Here is a 21,434-nt window from a genome sequence, read left to right as displayed (position 1 = left end):
ACCCTCTGCGGCAAAGTTTCTTTACTTTAATATAAATTTCCGGCGGCGAGCTCAAGTGTTTTCTCATCAATTTGCCGAAGCGACGGTTCGTTGTGTGCCGCAATTAACTATTGTGAGTCTGAGCACGCACTTTTCGGGGGCAATTTTGGCAACATCTTTCTCGAGCAAGCGGCTCATTACTGGTGTTGCTCGCTTGGTTGGTTGGTGGCTGCTTTTATCATTTCCCCGCTAGCTGCTCCGGAGCTCCTCTGCATCGCCTGCTCTCTCTGCTAATACTATATATTCTCTCTCTCTCTATGTACCAACCACTCCTTTCGGAGCGGCAGTCTGTACACCATCGAATATACCCAGGCCAACTCGCGAAAATGACAATAGTCGCCATCTTGAATTCATTATCAACTCGCATTCAGCCCTAGCTGCCGCTGCTGGTGCAATTGCGAGCGGCCGTTTTTGCTCCCATAATATTTTCCGCGCACGCCGGTCGGGGCCGAATTCTTGGAATTTCCTGGTGTAAATTTTCCGTTCTATTAGTTCCTCGCAAACTTTTCTCGTCATGCTCGCGGTCATATTTGCATTAAAATCATTTTTCTGCTGATAAGAAAACTTTGCCGTGTTTTTCCTTCTTCCTTTTTTGCCCTTTTCCTTATCTCCCTCAGAGGAACTTTTTCCTTTCCTTTGCTCGCATCTTGGCGAGTCGAGAGCAGATATTAATGGCCAAAGTTTTTCCACACTGGCCAGGTTTTGTGTCGTGCGCGAAAATTCATTCTACGAGCGCGATAATGGAAGTTTGATGTCTGCAAAAAAAAAATATGATATTACAAAGAGTGTGTACATAAAATGCCGCATCTTTTCAAACAAAACGCACATAAAAGCAGCTTGTTCTCGTAAAAAATTCCCCCTATATGTTTGCCAAAAAATAGTGGCAGGCGAAAATATTGCCGGGCCAGTGAGTGAAACATCATGTAAGGGGCGTCCATCTTGTCTTGAGGTTGAGAGGGCATTGATTTCCTAGGGCGCTCGCTATGTGTGAGTGCGGGCGCTGGAGCACACTCTGTGTGAACGCGAACCGCCCCGTCCCTCGCTGAAAACCACTTGATTCGAGGGCCCTGTGCGATTTTTCACACTCTGTCAATTGGAAAAGGGATGGAAATTAAACTTTAGGTTTTTGGGTTAATTATAATTCAGAGGGGAAAAATATTTCAAAATCTGATAATTTCTAGTACTTTTTATGTTTTTTATGTCTTCTTCTTTATGTAGCTCATTGCCCTGCCCGTAATTTTTATTAGGTTTTTTTTATAACAGTTCCTATTTTTTCAAATTATTTGCTTGAAATATTTAAATGATAAACAATAAGTAACCTTCAATTTAAAATGCTAGCTGTTAAATATAATTTTATATTTAAAAAAAAATCCATATTATAAGCCGACGGATAATATCCGTTAAACTTGTACTGAAAAAAACCTACTTATGTAAATGCTGGAAAAAGAAACATTTCTTTATAATTTTAAAGTGGGTATAATTTTTCTCCCTGAAATAAATCGTGCAAAAGTGCAGGCTCAATTTAACCCCAAGCGATTTGCCAGCTCTTCCGGGTTAATAAATAGCCGCAAAACGCGCGCCGCTCTCGTTCAGTCATGCACCCTCGGCGCGCGCGATAATAACCCAAACAATAACATTGAGCACCACGTGCTTAGTCGGTACACCTACATGCAGTGTGTGTCGGGTCAGTGCCCCGCCACAGAGAGAGCACCACGCCGCCAAACACACGTACATACATATTTATAAATAAATCCACACGCCCTCCCGCAGTCTGGCTGGCTGGCGTGTGTAAAATGACAGAGCACAAGGGATGTGTAAATGTGCCACAGAGAGAGAACAAATCGTTCTCACTTTCACACCCTCACGTTGGCGGCTGCCTCCTCTGCTTTTGTTGCAAAACATCATCATCATCGTCATACCACACGCCGCTGGCTGCTGTAAATATGTGTGCTGTATATAAAGCGGTGCTCGACGGCGCGCTCTTTTCCCCCTTGGTGTCTGCTACACCCACCGTTTTATACCCACAGAGAATATACCACCAGCACATATAACCCTCGCGCTTCTACTACAGAGCAGCACCACTAAAAGAAGCAGTCAAAGAGGATGCGCCCCGGCTCCCCTGCCTTTGCGCTGGGATCGTTTCACTTTAGTTGGGTACACGCCATGCCGTCTAACCCTGCTGCTGTCACTCGAGGGAATCCCCCTTCCTTATTCCACACGCTACACACCCAACTCGTCCCAACTTGAGGAAGTCTTTGAATGATCGTTTTGCTGGTGCTCTCTTTGCGCCTCCACTAGCACCACTTACTTTTACTCTCTCTTTAGTGCGACGAGAGAAAAAACCAAAAGCACATTCGGCGCTTCTCTTTTTCTCTTTCTTTCTTTTTCACTCGCACAGCTGACTTGCCTCCGCCGCCGGTGGAGATTAATGGAGAAGAATGGGTGCCGCACATTAACTTTTTCTGAGATGGTATCTGCTGCTGGTGCAGAGCCACGCGCCTCTCCCTGTCTTCTCACAAAATCCGTGCTCATTGATTTAGATAGAGACTTTCGAGACATGATCTCTACTCTTTTATACAACTCGTTGCTTCTCGAGAAATCACATCTGCCAAATTGATCCTGCGAAAAGCGGCACATGTCCACAAAGATTAGTTCTGCCGCTTCTTTTGTCCTTACTTGAACAAATCCCAAATTTTTAAAAGCGCTTATTTAAAAATAAGAATTGATGTAAATTATTTCCCTTGAAAACTTGGCTGACCAACACGTTTTTTTATTTTTTTCGAAAATTGTTAAAAATAAAATTGAAAAAAGCCTTTTATAAATTGCTAATTTTCTTTTGCTCTGCAGGTGCCTGGTGTGATGCCAACCTTTTACGGCAACCCTCCCGCCGACCCAGGATTCCTTCCTGGCAGAGATCGCTTCCCCACTCCAATGTGGCCACAGCAACAGCCCGGGGCCGAAAGTGCCCCTGGTTGGGGCTCCCCGCACTTCCAGCCCACCCCTCAAATGCAGCCGCACATGGAATTCCAGCAGCCCGGACTCTACCAGGGCTACCAGCCTGGAGGCTACGCACCACCCTTCGAATACCCGCAGGATCAGAGAACTGGCTACGGAGTGCAGCAGCAACAGCAACAACAGCAGCAGTTTGCGCCGCGGCCCCCCAGCTCCCCAGCCCGTTTTCCCCAGCAAACCCACACACCCCAACCGTCGCCCAACAACCCCACGGTTAATGGCGGCATCAACGGCCGGCAGTTGAACAACGGCCAGTACCTGGAAGGCTCCCCAAGCAGTGCTGGCAGCGGACCCTACGTCAACGGCTCCGCCTACCAGCAAGAGGGAGCTCCCAGCGCTTCTCCTGCCCCTCCGGGCAGGAACAGCAGCGCCGGCAGCGTGTACGAAGAAGGCCAGCAGGCCACCAAGGCCAATGGTCCGGGCAACAATAACACCTTCTCAGCCACCACCCAAAACGCGCCGACCGGTCACCCAAACGAGCATCCTGGGTATCCACTTCACCTTCCCCAGCTGAGTTCACAGAACTCTAGTGGATACTCAGGCTCCAACAACTCGGTACCTGGGGAACAGCAGCCTCGCCAACAACAGCAGACCAACAACAACTGGTCCCGAGGCGGCACTTCTTCGACACCTAGCAGTGAGCAGAATAGGAACAGCAGCAGTTGGGCCAGCAGAGAGTCCCAGCAGCCGGAACGAACCCCTCCTCCACCTTCGGACAGAGGAGGGACGCAGAGTAGGCCCATGTATCAGAATGGCAGTGCTGAAGAGGAGAGCAAAATGAAGAAGCACTACTTCAACCAGCAGCAGCACTACCACCACCAGTACAGCATGGAAAACTTCGGCCGGGAAAACGGCCAACCACCTCCAGAAACAGGGCCTAATTTTTTAGTCCAAGGCCACCCTCAGACTTCACTGTCTGAGGGTGGTCAGTTTTGGGATTGGGCAGAGGGAGCACGCATGCAGCATTTCGGCCAGGAGCTGCCGAACGACGTGAAGGACTTCATCTCGAACAGACAGAAACAGAGTTGGAGTGATGATGAGCAGCGCAACTTCAAGAAGCCACCGGCGGAAAAAACCTCCGAGAAGCCGATTGAAGCTGCCGCACCGCAATTGCAATTTTCAGAATTCTACGGCAAAGATCAAAATGTCACAATTAAGCAGGAGAGTAGCGCATACGCCTTCAGCGAAAATAGCCAAGAACAAATTCCTGTCGAGGAGCAGAAGGAGGTGAAAAAGGAGCGGATGGACGTTGCCGCTTACCTGGACCAGCAGAAGGCGGCCGAGAGGAACAGGAGGTGGTCACCAACGCCTCCGCCAGTGCCCCAGCCGCCTCCAGAAGATTATAAGACCAGCATCTCGTCCAAAGAATACCAAGAACACATGGAGAGACTAAAAAACAACATCAAGGCAGAGGTTCCTGACTGCAGTTGCTTCCCGCCTGACAAATGTAAACTAGAAATTTTATCTTTTATAGTTTTTTTGAATAGTACCTTTTATTACAGCAAGTCCACCAGAGCCTGGTTCATTTTATACTCATTTGGGAACGGCAGCCAGCCTAGCAGACTTGAGGAAAGATATGGAGACAAGAATCGGCATCGAAGGCAAAGAGTTAAGAATAGAGAAGGTTTGCTACACTGGCAAAGAGGGCAAAACTCAACAAGGATGTCCTCTAGCTAAGTGGGTAAGTACCTCAAGAAATAATTTATTTTTTTTATTTTTCATTTGACAATAATAATTTGTAACAACATTAATTTTTTATATTATCCTTGCAGGTGATTAGGAGAAGTAGTCTAGAAGAAAAAGTCTTAGCAGTTGTCAAGCACAGGCAGGGCCACAAGTGTCCAACTGCTTGGATTGTTATCTGCATAGTGGCGTGGGATGGCGTCCCCTCGAACGAGGCTGGCCGACTGTACAACCTTCTTGTGGAAAAACTCAATCGCTTTGGACTTCCAACCACAAGACGATGTGCCACAAACGAGCCCAGAACATGTGCCTGCCAAGGTCTTGACCCTGACACTTGTGGTGCCTCTTTCTCCTTTGGCTGCTCGTGGAGCATGTACTACAACGGTTGCAAATACGCGCGCTCAAAAACTGTGAGAAAATTCAGACTCTCAGTGAGAACAGAGGTAAACTGTTTCAAATTATAAAACTGAAAATTTTATTAACGAATTGCACATCTCAGGAGCAAGAAATTGAAGAGAGGATGCACGTTTTGTCCACCTTGATTGCGCCTTTGTACAAAACCATTGCACCTGAAGCTTTTGCCAATCAAACGCAATTTGAAAGAGACGCCTCTGAGTGCAGACTGGGCTTTAAACCTGGTCGTCCATTCTCTGGAGTCACTGCCTGCCTTGATTTCTGTGCCCACAGTCATCGAGATCTGCACAACATGAACAACGGCTGCACAGTGGTTAGTTTGATAAATCAATTTAGTAAAGAGAAAAAATATTAATTTTATCTTTTGTTTGAAGGTGGTTAGTTTAAATAGGCACAGGAGTTTGAGCAAGCCAGATGATGAGCAGTTGCATGTCTTGCCTCTTTATGTGATGGATGAGACTGACGAGTTTGGCAGCAAAGAAGCCCAACAGGAAAAGGTCAAATCTGGTGCCATCGAGAATTTGACCAAGTAAGTTTTGGTTTACCTACAAATTTTAAACATTTAAAAATTGAAACAAATGGCATAATCAATTTTCCAATTTCTTGTTCAATTTTACATTATCCTAGAATATATAGACAAATCAATTTTTTTTATTGTAAGGTATTATACAAGATCAGTTTTAAAATTTAGCATTATTTCCTTTTTAAATATAACAAAATTTGATTTCCAGGTTTACCTGTGAGGTTCGAGTGAGGTCAGTCCCGTTGCAGCCATGTAGAAGGCACGGCAAAAAGAGGAAGGAGGACGAGCCAGATGCGGTGATTGGCAAGCTCCACAAAGAGGGTCCCAGAGGCTCAGGGGTGCACATTGACGTAGGTCTGTTGGACAGCATGGACGCCGCTCAACTTCAAAATCCTCAGGTGTCCTCGACTGTGCTCGACAGCCCGGTGTCCATGTACCAAGGCTGGGGGCAGGAGGGCTACCACGACGCCTACTGGAGCCGTGGTTGGAACGGCGACTGCAAGAATCCCAACTGGTGGGGCGACCCCCTCAGCGAGATGAAGGTGGACGCCGACAGCACCACCGGACTGATGCGCTACGCCGCCCAGTACAGCCCGAGCAACCCTTCGTCCTGTCCTTCGACTCCTCAGTCGGCCGCCAGTGCGAGTCCCTTTGTTTTTCCACCCTCTTGGCAGCAGCAGCAGCAACAACAGGTCTACCAGCAAACGCAGTCCGCCCCTACCACCCCAACAACCCCTGGCCCAAGCATTTCTTGGCAGAATGAAAACACGCCAAAGAAAAATCCTCCTACGCCTTTGGAGGAGGACACTGCGGCTAGATCCGCCTACGCTCCACCCTCGACGCCTCCTACCCCAACTTTTGCCGCGCCAAACAACCCACCACCCAGTGACAACAGTTGTCTCAAAGGAGAGAGGGCCCAGAGTCAAAGACCACCTAGCACCTCATGGGACTACTCGTCCCCTCCGAGCACACCTCAAACGCCAGCGTCGCCCTTCAGGGTGCCGAAAGCAAGACCTCCGTCTCGGACGCACAGCAATACTTCAGCCGCCTCCACCGAGTCAACCCCCACCGGCCCCTCATACTGCAAAGGCTTCTTGAAACCCTTTCCTCCGAGTGAGACCAAAAGCGGATCATCCACCTCCAGCTGGCCGGCCGCAGGAGATGATTGGCCTGGGAAGTCCGAGCCAGGGCACTCGGCGTGGCCCGAGGCCCACAACAACCAAAGTTATCCCTCTGGTTACGGAGCAGGACCCAGCACTGCCAACCCTTTTGCCGCCCTCAACAACTACAGCTACGGAAACTCGTTCATGTCCGGGTGCAACCTTGGCTGGAACGAGCCCAGCTACTACTGCCACCCCCAACAACTCATGGGGTCCGCGCCTTTCATGTACCAACAGGGCTACCCATTCTACGCTCCGCCCCACCACCCCTTCTTTCCGATGCACGCCGAGCCACCCATGCCAAGGTCAGAGCCAATTGGGAAGGTCACTGAAATCTGTGACAACGAGGAGTGCTTCAAGGACTCGCAGATGGGTGGGGTGGCGATAGCCCTGGGCCACGGCTCGGTGTTGTTCGAGTGTGCCAAGCAGGAGCTGCACAGCACCACGGCCCTGCGGCGGCCCAACAGGCTGCGACCTTCGAGGATTTCCCTGGTCTTCTACCAACACAGGAACCTCAATCGGGCCAGACACGGCTGGGACGAGTGGGAGGAAAAAATGCGGCTGCGCAAGTTGGGCATCACCACCCCGAACGGGGCCAGCGGCGGCTCTAATCCAGGGCCCAGCAGTGGAGGGGGAAATTCCGAAGGGGCCCTCAACGCCGGAGAGCTGATGTTGCTGGATAGGCCCAAGTCTCTTTCGTCGCAATACGAAAGGGCGACGACCTGCACCACCAACACTGTGACCACCCTCTTTCCAATGCACCCCTGCGTGGTAACAGGACCATATCAGGAAAACGGTGCTGTTGGATGAGACGAGCCGAACGCCGGCCCTAGCTTCAATCCGGCCCCTGGTTAGCGTGAATTGAGAAAAAAAATGCGTACTCTCCTGCCATCTTATTTTTGACAGTAAGTGTGGCCTTTCTAAAAGCAGATATTGATTTCTAAAGAAATTATTTTTCAAACAGATCGTGACAAAGAAAAGGAGTAATTTTATACGAGCATATGACAAAACGTACATACAAAGAGCAATTTCTTCTTTTTTAAATCTTTTTTAAAACTAAAGTGCGTACAATACGTTTTAATACAAAAGCGATTTTTAAAAATGACACAAAAATACAGACACGGCGGCTTCCCTTGCGTAGAATTTGGTGCCACTACTTTTTTACTTTGTCTAACTACTAAGAAAACGCCCTTTCGATGGCAGCTCATGATGGTGCAAATGTGCATTTTTCTCTATTAGTAAATCGTGCAGTGAGTTTGGATGAACGCAAAGTTTAATTTTACAATAATTGTTTTCTTTTTAAGTAAACAATTTAATCAATACGACGGTGGACCCAGGTTACCAAACCTGTCGATTAAAATCATCATCGCACCTCTACCCTGCAGTAGACTCAAAGTCCATTGTGAATGATCTCGTTTCACATTGATTGCAGACCCCAAATCCCCCCAAACACACGATTATGTCATATCAGCAGAGGCTAAATTCAAAACAGCTGCTCTACTTATCATTATACAAGGATACTCTGTGTATACTTTTGAAAAAAGTTGTACACGTCCACCAATTTGTTTTTTCAAATTTCCCCCACTGCACAAATTTTTCCTATTACAAAAGGAGAAATTCAGTTCAAATTCAAGCAGCACAAGAAAAAAATCATTTTAAATTAATTTCATCAATTCTCATCACGAAATTTTATCAACACTCGAGGTTGCATACTCCTGCATTTTTTTTTTTTTTTTTTTTTTTTTGATAATATGTAACTAACTATTTTTGCACTAGTCTGCTGGTATCAAATTTGTTGAATTCTGATCTCAGTATAATAATGTTCCTTTTGTAAAAGGAAGTTATCGAGCATCTCAGCCCCACCTATTTTACGAGAGGAAACTAACAAAAAAAAAAAAAAAATTAACAACGGACGCTCAATTATAACAAAACTCTTGAAAAGACTTATGCAATTTTGAACCAACGTCAAAATAAACGCTAATTTTTCCATTAGGCTCAACTGCTCTCGACGAATTAATTGTTTCCTGTTTTGTTTTGTTGCACCTTCCTGAGAACGAGAAGGGAACTGTGTATTTTGTTTTTAACTTATATGCGAGTGCGTCTGCCTAGATTGTACCAAATGACGAGTGAATGAACCAAGGGCGAAAGCTTTTGTCGTTGCATATAATAATATGTATTATCCTACTAATTTATTTATTGCAATTCCATTCCCCAGTTCACAAAGAAACGAACCCTTTCTCCGCCTATAACTGAGTAATTATTATCAATCTTACGATATAATTAAAATAGGTGAAAAAACTCTTGTACATAGTTCGCTCTAATAATTGATTAGTTTTCGTGTCTTGTGACAAGTGTCTGTGTGTAATTTATCGCGTACCATTAGTTGATTATCATTTTATCCAGAATAATAATATATTGAAGAAAATGCTGAGAGACGCCGTGGCCGCGCGGCGAAAATTCTATTGCTCTATATTAAGATATAGGAATTATGTGGTAAATTTCAACTACCTTACCAACAGAACTGATTTTTGATGATGATTACGATGATGATGACAACATCAAAATGTACCCCTGCAAAAGTATAGATGCCCCACGAACCCCCACCCTACAAAGTATTCAACCGTGGAGAAAGAAAGAAAATTTATTGCTATTTAACCTATGAGATATTGCAAGATGAAAACAAAAGTAGTGCTCACTTAATTGAGAGGAAAGATAAATGATAATTATTTTTTTGAACAAGTTGACGATGAAAAATTCAATTATTGTATTTAATGTTAAAGAAGAATAATTATGGAAACCAAAAGCAATTTGAAATCGTGTGGGTGATTTATTAACGAAATAGGAAAAGTTGAAAAACGACCGATTTATTTTTCTCGAAATCCCACGATTATGCAAAAAGAGCATTGAAAAAAAATGGAAATCTGTCCCTTCGCGACTTGAGTGGAAATTCCGTAGCTCTTAACGATGTAATAATATAAAGTGCCAATAACCTGAATGAACCGCAGATTGTGTGGATTAATTAATTGAAACAATGATACTCGTCCCTGCAGTCTCCTGCCCCTTCTCTCGCAGCGTAAATGTTCGTAGCTGTGTAGGTTTATCCACTTTATCAAATACACACACAACACACATTCATACATCATAACAAAATATTTGCCTGCCTTCAAAAACCCGGTGCGGTTTTGCGATGTCCCCCTATAGCAGTCATCATCCATTTTAAAACTTTTCCAATGATCTTCCCTTTTCACATAAAGCTTAAATTATTTCTCAAAAAGACAGTAACGTATTTAAGGGCAAAACATAACTTGGGACACGTCTTGTGAAAGTTACAAAGCTGGCATTAAATTCATAAATGAATGGAACGAGTAGTTTTGAAAATAGTACAACTCTTTAAAAAAATTATCTCTTGACTTCGACGAGATATATGCTGACGATTACTTATATGAGAAACAAATGAAAAAGAAAATGATGATGCAGAAATTAAAAAAAAATTATCCCCTTGATATAATATTGAATGTATATATATTTTTGACACTCAAGTTGACAAATTGAATAATACTGCTATGCTGATGATATTATCGAATGACAAAAATTTAAAATAATTATGGCAATTATTATTATATATCCCATTTGTATTGTTCCAAAAGAGTAAAAATCTAAACTTAAGAGAGAGGTTACCAGTAGAGCCAAAAATTTCTCATTTCCGGCACACACGAATCTTCAAATTCAAGATTTGCATTTTTTGCATTTTTCTACCAAACCTGTTAGACCAGCGTTTTCTTATCGTCCTCTTTTTATATTTATGTTAAATACAAAAATGGCCATACTTTGTAATGCAAGTCATTTTTTAATATTTTGTTTATTGTATAACGCCAATTTGATTTTGAACGTGGAATTTAATGTTCAGTTGATTGTACACCAATGAAATGGATTTGCATAGTGCATACATATTGAGGTAGTATTTTAGAACTATTATACAATATTGTAGTCAAGTAAGAAAGCTTAGTTGTAACTGTTTTATGTGAATATAGCATCAACTTTGTGAATAAATACAAACAGATTTTCATTTCGATAAAACTCCCGAGAAATATTTAATTATTTTTCAATTTATGCATTTCAAAATATTTATTTAAAAAAAAAACGATTATATTTAATTATTCTGTGAGAGTAATAATATCATAATTATTATTACATGAAATAAAAAATATTTGATAGTAAAACGTCAATTTCATAAACATTATCCTTAAAATAATTTACATTATGCTATAATATAAAAATATTTTTTTATTTTTAATGAAATATAAATAAAAATAATGTTTATGGCACTAATTTTTAAAGTAAAGAAGATTTATTAAAAAATACTTGTTGCCAAAAAAATGATTAATTAAAAAGTTTTTGTCAAATTTTGGAACCAATTTTAACTTGAATTTTAAGGCCTCTAGTCTTTGACTATTCCGCTAGGTGGCTCTGCAGGATTGATTTTCGGCCCGCGAGCGTCGCGCACAGAAACACAATTACCCAGAAAATTGAGGCATGGGCTGACGGCAGTTGCTTCACAAGGTACATAACATTCAGTCGAATTCAACGCTCAGGGCGAAACTTCAGCTGAGGTTGGCGCCGAAAACAGCTGAGTCGCTGTGAGAGAGTCGAGTTGGCGACGGGATCGCTCTACTTGTTCTGAACAACCCTTCACCCTTGGAGTGCAGCTCCTGGAATTTGAGCACCGAGGAGAAGACAGATTTACCGCCAAATCGGTAAGATTATTTATTATATTTTTCCTTGCTCTGAAGGCTCGATGCATATGACATAATAATTCTAGCAAAAATAGAACTTGATTCTAAATTCTAAACAATTTAATTTCAAAAATATTTACATAATCGAAGTTTTTTATGACAAATTTAATGTAAAATAAAATAATATTTTAATATAAATAATACAATAATATAAATTAATATTTTAATAATATATTTTGATATAAAATAATGTTTTATTATTTTATTCACAGCATCATTAAAGTTCATAATACTCAAAATTAATCAGCTTATAAAATTATCCATTATTTAATGAAAACTATTTTAAAATTCAACAATCATTCGATTAAATGATGAAACCTTTCCGGTACTCATTTTCTCAGTCATTTAGCAGCGTTCAAATGATTTAATGAGCGACGTTTATATCGTTTTTCCGCCGTAACAAATGCAGATCTCTGAGGGTTCAGCTCGTAATGAATGAGAGGTCAATGTTATGCGAGCGAGAGGTCACCACCGACATAAATTATAAGTACGCATTTATTTGCACGTGCAGGTGCACCTGCAGCCGGCGTAATTGGAAATTAAAACAAATTAAACGTCGGTGGGCCAAAGGTGGTGGCCTGAGAGTTAATTGAGCCGCCGATCGATTCGCAGTTTATGGTTATCATCGCTAGACGGTTGTTTCGTATCAGGGTACCAGCAATTTTATTAGGAGCCTAATTATATGAAAAAGTTCCCGTTTCACCTCTCATTGACCTGCATTACAAAACCGGTTGGATGAAATAACTATTTTTGATGCTAATTTTTAAATTGATGCGTTTCAAATTGAAAATGGGCTATAAAAATAGTAAAATTGGTCCTAAGTTATTTTCTAGATCTGCCTAGACCTGCAATCAATGAAATAAAATTATACATTCATTGTTTATGGGAAAGCAATTCAAAAGGGTTACTGAATTATTTTCCGTGAATTTAATTTAATAAATTATTATCATTTTTTATTTTAAATTGACTGATAGGCAATTTAATGTGCTAAAAGAAATTAACTTATAAAGTTAATGTACATAAGTTGTTTTAGAAATAATATAAATTTGTTATTTTTTTAAATTAATCACATAATTTATTAATTAAAATTATTATAAATTTAATTTTTTAATACTCCAATGTTTATCATTAATTTTTTTTTTTTAATATTTTGAGGTTTACTTGAGATTTTTTTATTATTATTATTAGCATCAAATTACTAGATATTTCAATTAAAAAATTATCTCTTTAGATTGAACTTCCCATTTTTTCCGTCAAAATTTCCAATAATTTCTCATGGTCTATCGAGTTTTGTCAAGCAGAAGAAATGGCACCAAAGGCTGCACCTGCTCAAACATTTCGCGGCAGCAAAACACCTGTTGTCAATACATAAATTTACGACGTTTTGTTCGGCGTCACGTGCTCTAATTCTCGTTGTCGCTCGCAAAAAAAGTGCGCGCGCGACCTTCACTTTTGGGACAGAAAAATCGGCGGAGAGATGATGCGCCGCACAAAGAGAGCGCACACCGTGGACACGAAAGAATAGAGAGACGTGCTGCGGATTAATTAATTAAGGAAACCACGGCAATTAGCGCGATTTCGTCCAAAAGCGTGCAGCCTCCAAAGTTTTGCTGTTTTTTGCTCGTCGTGGCGAAATTCGCTAGGCTCTTGTTGGCTAATGATTTCGACCCAATTTAATTACATGAGTACTTATTATTTTGCGCCGACATGAGCAAAAAGGCATCAAAGAAGGCTCGCCACAGAGAGTCGCGATTAATGACCTAAAAAATATGAAAATTTTAATATTCAACTGTGATGTGTATTTTATAATTAAGGTAAAAATTGTTATATTTTGAAAAAAATTCTTGAAATTCTTAAAGTTTTTAATTTTTATTGCTTCTTATATACTTAAAAAAATACAATATAATTATTAACGCACGTATTTGTTAATTTAAATAACTTTAAAATTACAATATTTATTGATTACAAATTAGTCAGATTTATTTAAAAACAGAAATATCTCTTAATTAAGGTTTAATTATAATTATTTTACCATATTAAATAACAATGTGCATTATTAATATAACCGTTCATTTTATTTTCCTAACTTCTTTAATTAAATTTAAAACTGACCGCATTCTCACATTCATAAAATTAGGAATTGGAGAAATTCACAGCGGCTTCACTTATTGTCCAATGCAAAAAAGCGTGCTGTCGGTGTGGGCGTTTTCCCCAATTTCTTTCGAAAGCTGCGAAGCGCCAGCATGAATTATACAATTATGAAAATGATCGCAAATAAAAAACCGTCGTGTCGGAACGGTGGAGTTTCCCTGCTAAAAGCGCGTGCATATATGTGTTTGAAAAGCTATTGCAGGTAGTTAGTTTGAAAGCTGACCTTTGAGAGGTAAAAAACAAAAGCTGCCGGCCATAAATTGGTGTTAAGTGACAACCAAATAGGCGGCTCGGAGAGAGTAATTTTTCATCCATCGAACTGGAGAGTAAAGCACACGCCGGCGAAACAGATCGATGGTTTTTGGCCCTGCAAAGTTTCTAATCGTGACCATCGCATTGTTTATGCACATATTTATTATCATTTGTTACATTCGCTGACCAGATAAAAGAAGGAAGGCGCGTGCTTATGAATTAATAAGTTTGCCTGCAGCACTTTTATGCAGGAAATGAGTAAATAATTTCCTCTTATTCGAGAAAGAGACTTTTCTCTGTTTGCCTTTTTCGGAGAACAAATCGAGACGATAATTGAGTTGTCGCTCTCTGCTGCATGTGGATTTATTATTCTGTTTGGACCATTAGAAGAGGAGAAATTTTTCCATATTTGAGTTGATAATGTGATTACAAGGCATAAAATACGTATATTCTACACGTCTGTGAAAGGAATAATTTATTTCTATGATTTATTTCTATGCGCATGCAAATGAGCAGTAGAGTCTGGAACTGTGCGTTAAATACCTGATAATATTAATGATTTATATATATCTGAAATAATAATTTCTGTAAATTCACTTTGCATTAAAATATAATTGCAAATTTATCTGGACTTTTGTTTTTTAAATATTTTAAAACCAAAAAAAAATTGAATTTCCTTGGTAGCATCAGTACTAGAACCTTGAATTCCAACCTTTTTTCAATAAAAAAAAATGCCATTCAGGATATATTGGGCACAAATCAGCTTAATTTTATATTATTTTGCCTTTTTAACAACAGAATTTACAAAGGTTACATAATTATATTTTTCTCTAAATTTTTGCTGATGATTAATACTTATTAAAATTAAAACTTTCCATGTTGACACCACGTGTAGAACTTTCATAAATTGCAATTTCGTTATCATAAATGATCATATTTCCGCGTACTTTATAAATAAGATATTATTTTTGTGAAACGAACATGATGGCGCAGACTATTCCAGCATTTGAGAAGAGTCATCATCTCAAATCATGTCTCGGAACACAAAAGTGGCTGCATTTTGCATTCCCATGCGCGCATCTCTCTCTCTTTCTTTCTCACTTTGCCAACTTTTTCCAGGCCGCGCAATTTCGTCCATAAAAGGTCGTCGAGTGAGAGCATTTTAAAATAATTTGACAAAATTCCCTCTCTGGCCATGCGTATAAGGGACGAGAAAAAAAAGGATAAAGGCGATCAGCCGCGCGGTGCTTTTGTTGGGAGAAAGTATGCAACTGACGATAATGGTCCCGGCAGCACCAGCAATTTGCCACTCGTGCCATCGAAAGCATCTTCTCTCTGTTTTGACAGCGGGCAGCTTCTTTTTGCAACAACCGATCCTTATTATTTCGTAGCCGGAGGCAACTGCGATAATTGCTGGCAGGTAATTTATATGGGAACCGCAAAAGTGAATCCGATAACGGAACTCTCTGCGCGATGCATCTGCCCCGTGGTTCTTGATTTTAGAAAAGGTTATCAAATCATTATCCATTTATTTTGTCTCGGAAATATAGATCTCTTAAGGCTGCTGAATTATTTTTCACGTTTCGTTGATAAAAAAAGCGATTTTTATATTTTAATTTTATAACAGAAAAGCATTATAAACTTTTAGATGAAATACAAATATTGCTTCTGCATGATACAAAAAGTCGGCTAAACAATTAACTTGCTCATCTTCATTGAGAAAGCCGGTTTTTAATTTATTAAAAATGAACACCTTGAGTGCCTAAAGGTTCCACAACAACAACTTCAAGTACCTAATAGAAACTAAAATCATATTTCATCAAAAGAGCAAAAATCAAATTTTTAAAATTGAAGATTAAATAAATTTATTTAATCCTGGTGTGGATTAAAAGTTTGGATTTATTCGAGGGTTTTTATTTTATTTAGAAAAATATTTCTCAAAGTTAAAAAAAGTTTATGTTTTGCAATGTTGCGGTTTCCTTGTTAGGTCAAATTCTTGTGGAGACTTGAATGCGTGGATTTTTCTCTGAAATATCCTGGCCCGTCCTGTTTATCATATCATAACAAATTGTTATATACAAACAATATCACTTTTACTTGTTGCACAGCAGCAGGTGCGGGACGTGGCCGATGTAAAAAGACATATGCATGAAAACGTGCTGTCTCGGTGCACGCAGTTGCATAAGTGGCGACGCTGCAGTCTGACGCCGATTTTCATCCTGATTTAATGAGCTGTTAGAGACGTGTCGAGCTCGCCGGGAGAACAAATAACTCAAGTTTTTATTATGAATTTATTACTTGCGTCCACCTAGAAGCGGGTGATTGCGCAATTCTCGCGGTGACAAAATGTCAGGCTGAAAAATTATCGTCATCCTTGACTCGGCCAATTAGACGATGAGTGCGAGTGTACTTTTTGTTTTTTAATGGAAGAAGCTTGTTTGAACAGCACGAAAAGGAAACGAAACAGTGGAGGAGTCATCAGCAAAAATAAATCACTTTTGTTAGTATCAAAAATCTAAATAAATAAAAAATTAAAAGTTACACCGAAATGTAGAGAGGAATATCAATTTTATACATTTATTTTGCTTGGTATTGCATTTTATTTTTATTAAATTTGCCTGTTCTCTTGAACTCTTCCAAGCTCACTAATTGCATTCTGCTTTTGATATCACTAAAATCAGAAAGGAAGCTCGCATGCACCTGGGGGAGGTGGTGGGAATTTATTTTTCATGCCTGGAAGCACCCCCCTCGGCTGATAATCACACTTTTCCTTCTCGAACAAGAGGAAACCATTCCTCCAAAGTGCATCGTCGTATGTGCTGGTTTCGTTTGTTTCACATTAACAGAAACAAAAAAGGACAAATGACGGGCGTGGATTGACTAACCCGGCGTGACTTTATTGCAGCTTCCAGGCTTGCACTCAACAATTGAAGCTCAAGGGGAGAAATCGAATGATTTTAACACACGCAATTCTACATTTGAACACGCCACGTCTCATATATATTTATTTTCTAACGCGGAAAAAGCTTTCGAGCGCCTTTTAATTGAAGTTCCATTATGGTTTTGAGAGATAAAAAGCGGTCCATCAGCTGAAGACATTTTTGCGTCTCGCCGGCAGCTCCGGGATTTGTTCGTAGCGGTTTTTTATTAGCCGAGCATAAAACAATAAAATAATAAAAGCAAGCAGCGTTTTATTGTCACAAGTAACACACACAAAACACAACTCGGCCCGTGGCGAGAAAATAAAACGCGAGAGAGCAATCTCTCCTCGGTGTTGACATGCTATATCTAAAAGAAGAATATTATTCTCTATTGGCACAACTAAATAGAGCAGTGCGTCGGAAACGTGCTGCAATGGAGCAGGGGATTAATATCATATTGCAAACACGAGACGAGGAAAATAAATAATACAAAAAGAAATCACTCCTCTTTTCCAATTATTTGCTCTCTCCTTTATCTGCGACAGATAAATAAACAAACTATTTTTGTTACAATTTATCATGAAGAGATTGGATTGAAATTAAATCAACTTTTGACTAAACGCTTTATTTTAACATTATTGTGAAAACAAATTGAAAAAAGGTTTCAGTTTTTTAATAACTTATTGGAAATGAAAAAGACTTTCTTGTGCGCAGTACAAAATTCTTCTTAAAATTCAGTGAAAGAAAAAATTTTGCTAAATTTTGTTCGTTTAATTTTATCACCTTTTTTATAATTAGAAATTGAAAACTGAAAGCCCTTATCTGAAGATCCGTTACGAGAAAAGCAATCCTTGACATAGTTGACTGTTCTTTCTCAACAAAGAGTGCATCGCCGCGCACATGTGATGAGGCACGTCTTGATGTGCAGTTCGCTGCATTCACAAAGTGTTCGCGAGACAAGAATCAGGAAGTGCACAGAACGCCACGCAGAGTTAGTTTTATGGGTTATCTATCGCATTTGCACCCGTGTGAATAAATTATCCTCGGCAGGCACCTCAACTAAGCCGGCAAAAGTGGCAGTTTCAATTTACACAGCAGATTAAACGGAGCTTATAGAATTTTGATATAAGCATGGAAAGAGCTGCACCTTTGGAGCACCTGAAAGATGTAATGCCGGACAACATTTCCGCGGATTAAACGCAATACATGCATGCATGATATTCCCATGAGCGGTTGCGTCATGTTGATCTTGGGCTGGAAAATAAATTTGAAATCCGTATCGCGTGGGAACGACGACGCTCTCCAATTCGCCGTGACCAATTGAGTGAATTTGGCTATAGTGAGGATTTTTGAGCGGATTTCTTTATCAGAAGATTTTGTCTTAATGCAAGTGCTTTCTTCATATTTGTTTCAATATTAAAAAAAAAATTAAATCAAATACATTTGTGGAAGAATTTCACGATCGAGGGTTGATTTAAAGTGGGCTTTTCCTTGATGCGTTTTGTGAGTACATAAAACCCAATGAGGAAAAGCCGACTTTAAATTCAAATCACCATGAATAAACTAGTTATCATTAAAAATAAAATAAAGTTTATAAATGGAAAATTTTGTGTTTGTTGCATTTGCTTGGAAATATTAATTATGGAAATTCAATTAATTACAATAGTCTGTACTATCAAATTAACAAGAAAAATATATTATAATTTACGTAAACATAATGTTGAATCATATTTGCATATTTATTTTTCAAGATGGAGATAAAATTGGCTAAATGTATAATCTTATTTTATTTCAAATTTTCAGATGATAGAAATTTGAAAGTTAAAACGAATTAATAGGTTTAAATTCTTACAATTAATGTCACTTTTGTGAGAGATCAAATGACATTCTCAGTTTGTTTTGTTATTTTTTACCTTCCATTTTTGTGTTTGCTCAGCGACGAGCGATGCACTCGGCAAGAGACGCATGCAGAAATAATAATATTATAATGAGCTTGTGTGCACATTTGCCTCTCATGCTCCACTCACTTTTGTCGAGAGGCGCGCACAAGGGTCAAAGATCTCCTTCGCTATCAGCCACGAGATATATTTGGCTGCAAAACGGGACAATTTTCCCAGCCCGCGGCTCCAATTAATTTCTTATCACGAATTATCTCTCAATCAGATCATTATATCCCTTTGTCTCCGAGCATAATTCATTATTTTCGCGCGCTAATCCTAAAACACAACGGCTGGAATTTATTTTATATATTAATATTAGAGAAAGTCAAATTCTTCTTCTTGTTAATTAATTTTGCCCCCGCGTTTAATAAATCAATTGTGATTTTAATGAGATTGAAGAATAATTACACAAGCACAAAAACGGAGCCCAGCAGCAGTTCTGATTGTTCTTTTTGTGTCCGAGCACGTGGAGAAACACGACCAGAGGCTGATCGGTCTTTTATTCTCCTCTAGAGCTTTCCAATCACCTCGAAAATATGCCAATAATCCATCACCAGCGACCGTTTTATTGCGCTAATTTCTCCGGCGCGCTAATTCAATTTCAGCTGCACCTTTATCCGTTTTATGAATGTGTCAAACGCAAAATCCACCTCGAGGCAGAGCTCGAAACTTGATCTTTTGTGCTTTGTACGGTTTCGGGGGCAAATTTCACTCACTCTCAATGCAAATCTGTCTGCCATAAAATTTAAAATCTGTATTATGCTTACGCTAATATTTATTAGTTTCATCGCAAATTGCAGCTTTAAAATGCTAATTTTATGATTTAGGGTACAATTATTTTTTGGCATGGATGCTGCTTAAGAATTTCCCTCTAAAAAATTTATGAAGTACTACAAAATTTTTTATATAAATTCTACATAAATCAATTTAAATTTATTTAAAATTATTTTCTTTTAAATGGACAGCTAAAAATTATTTTTGTCCTTTTGAAAAAATTATGGAATAAATTAATAAAAATCTCAGTAGATCACCATTTCTTAGACATAATTTTGAAGTTAGTTGAATCACTTCAAACTTTTCCATATAATCATTAATTTGGGTGAAAATATTTTTTTTCTCCAATATTTTACAATTTTTCTCCCCTGTTTAGTGCTGACAGATGTAATAAAAAGTAGACCAATAGGCAATAGTTTTTAGCTTTCTTAGCCCAGATCTCAAAATTTTCACGGTCTAAAAGAATAATGGTTAATTCTGTTTATTTTCCCAGCAAACACTTTTCGATCGGCGCATCACTCGAACGGTGTGCGGTCGCATCTTTTTCACCGAATACGCTCGCTCTCATTTGGCGGCTTTTCACATCTCTTTTATTCACGTGCGCATTATTCATTTGCCACATTATTATTTCGCTGCTATTTTCATCGGTCCTTTTTATCTGGCGGTGCACGCTTGAGTGGCCATCAGATGTAAGGCAGGCGGTCAAATTTATGTCTCTCGCACTCTCGATCGGACCGTAGCTCAGACATGCTGCCAAATAAATTGCAATTTCTTTCGATTGTAATGGCAGGCAAAAAATTGGCCTGTGTAATGAAAGGGCGTGACTTTCTTGTTAATCGAAGATGGCTCTGCGGTGATATCGGCGGGACAAGAAAATGCTTCTGACTCCAGAGTGTATTTGGCTTGCCCCGCACTTCATGGTTCACAACTCCAGATGGCCATCGTGATGAATGCGCTGCGAAATCTGGTCTTTGTTAGCTTAATTCAAAGTATCTAAAATAACTGCAAGATAAATTAACATTTTAGTTTAAAAATTGGGGATAATTTTCATGCATAGTTTTCTATAATTTGTTTCTAAATATTTTAAAATGAATTATACCATTTAATGAGGATATAAAAATTAACTTCTTCATTTCCATTTAAAAAAAATTAAATAACATAAATTATATCATAAATGTTAATAAAAAACCTGAAAAGGTTTACTATTGATTTTATGCAGTAAATTCTTATTGAAGCATTAAATACTGTAATATTTTGAAATGATTTCCTATCAAAACTTCCTTGATAGAATTATAGGTGGAAAATATATAAATATGGAATTTGGAAAAAAAATATTATGGAGGACTTTTAGAAGTTTCCCTCTTCCTGCATTCGCCTGTGAACGCTTGGCCCATAAATTACTCGCTTTGCGCTCATTCAAGTCTCGCTTTTTAAAAATAACTCACAATGAAATGCCGAGGGCCTACGTGATATTGAGCAGGTACATTTTCGCCCTTGGACGCTGCAAATTAAATGACAGGTCCAAAAATTCACTAAACGTTTAGCTCGTTTAATTTGTAATTAAATAAACAGCTTCGAGCAAAAACTCGTCGTTTCCAGAAAATTTATAATGTCAACGTGGGGACAAAAAAATAATGCAAAAGTTCTCGGCTCGACCTAAACGGATGCACACGAAGAAAGCTCGCGCGGAGAAAGAGCCAGAACGCGCCATTCATTTCATATTTCCTACACGGTCATGCACATTATGAATTTCTCGCGTTTTAGCCTCGTCC

The 21,434-nt window shown here is 39.5% G+C and overlaps 2 protein-coding genes across 5 annotated transcripts in view; both read left to right on the top strand.

Annotated features, from left to right (window-relative positions):
- LOC132196810 (methylcytosine dioxygenase TET) overlaps window positions 1–8,740 on the top strand; it is a 59,849-nt gene extending 51,109 nt beyond the window's left edge. Inside the window, exons 6-12 of one of the 3 annotated variants that reach the window (XR_009441796.1) lie at window positions 2,887–4,498; window positions 4,554–4,732; window positions 4,824–5,177; window positions 5,234–5,461; window positions 5,523–5,677; window positions 5,880–7,736; window positions 7,796–8,740. Coding sequence is in view for 2 of the 3 variants with exons in the window: in XM_059619705.1 (XP_059475688.1) it covers window positions 2,887–4,498; window positions 4,554–4,732; window positions 4,824–5,177; window positions 5,234–5,461; window positions 5,523–5,677; window positions 5,880–7,641 (4,290 nt within the window). In the remaining variant the exon portion in view is untranslated. Of the gene's footprint in view, window positions 1–2,886; window positions 4,499–4,553; window positions 4,733–4,823; window positions 5,178–5,233; window positions 5,462–5,522; window positions 5,678–5,879 lie in introns of all 3 variants that reach the window. The other 2 variants (XM_059619706.1, XM_059619705.1) reach the window with 2 other exon arrangements.
- Window positions 8,741–11,381: 2,641 nt separating this feature from the next.
- Window positions 11,382–21,434, top strand: part of LOC132198298 (mucin-12) — a 60,974-nt gene continuing 50,921 nt past the window's right edge. For both annotated transcript variants that reach the window (XM_059622251.1, XM_059622250.1), the window contains exon 1: window positions 11,382–11,585. The gene's annotated coding sequence lies outside the window, so the exon portion shown is untranslated. The remainder of the gene's footprint in view (window positions 11,586–21,434) is intronic.

This window comes from Neocloeon triangulifer, unplaced genomic scaffold (assembly GCF_031216515.1).
Source record: "Neocloeon triangulifer isolate White Clay Creek 2 clone unplaced genomic scaffold, ASM3121651v1 ptg000012l, whole genome shotgun sequence".
Lineage (NCBI taxonomy): Eukaryota > Metazoa > Arthropoda > Insecta > Ephemeroptera > Baetidae > Neocloeon > Neocloeon triangulifer.
The sequence above is the reverse complement of the archived record's forward strand: the minus strand, read 5'-3'. Positions and strand labels throughout refer to the sequence as shown.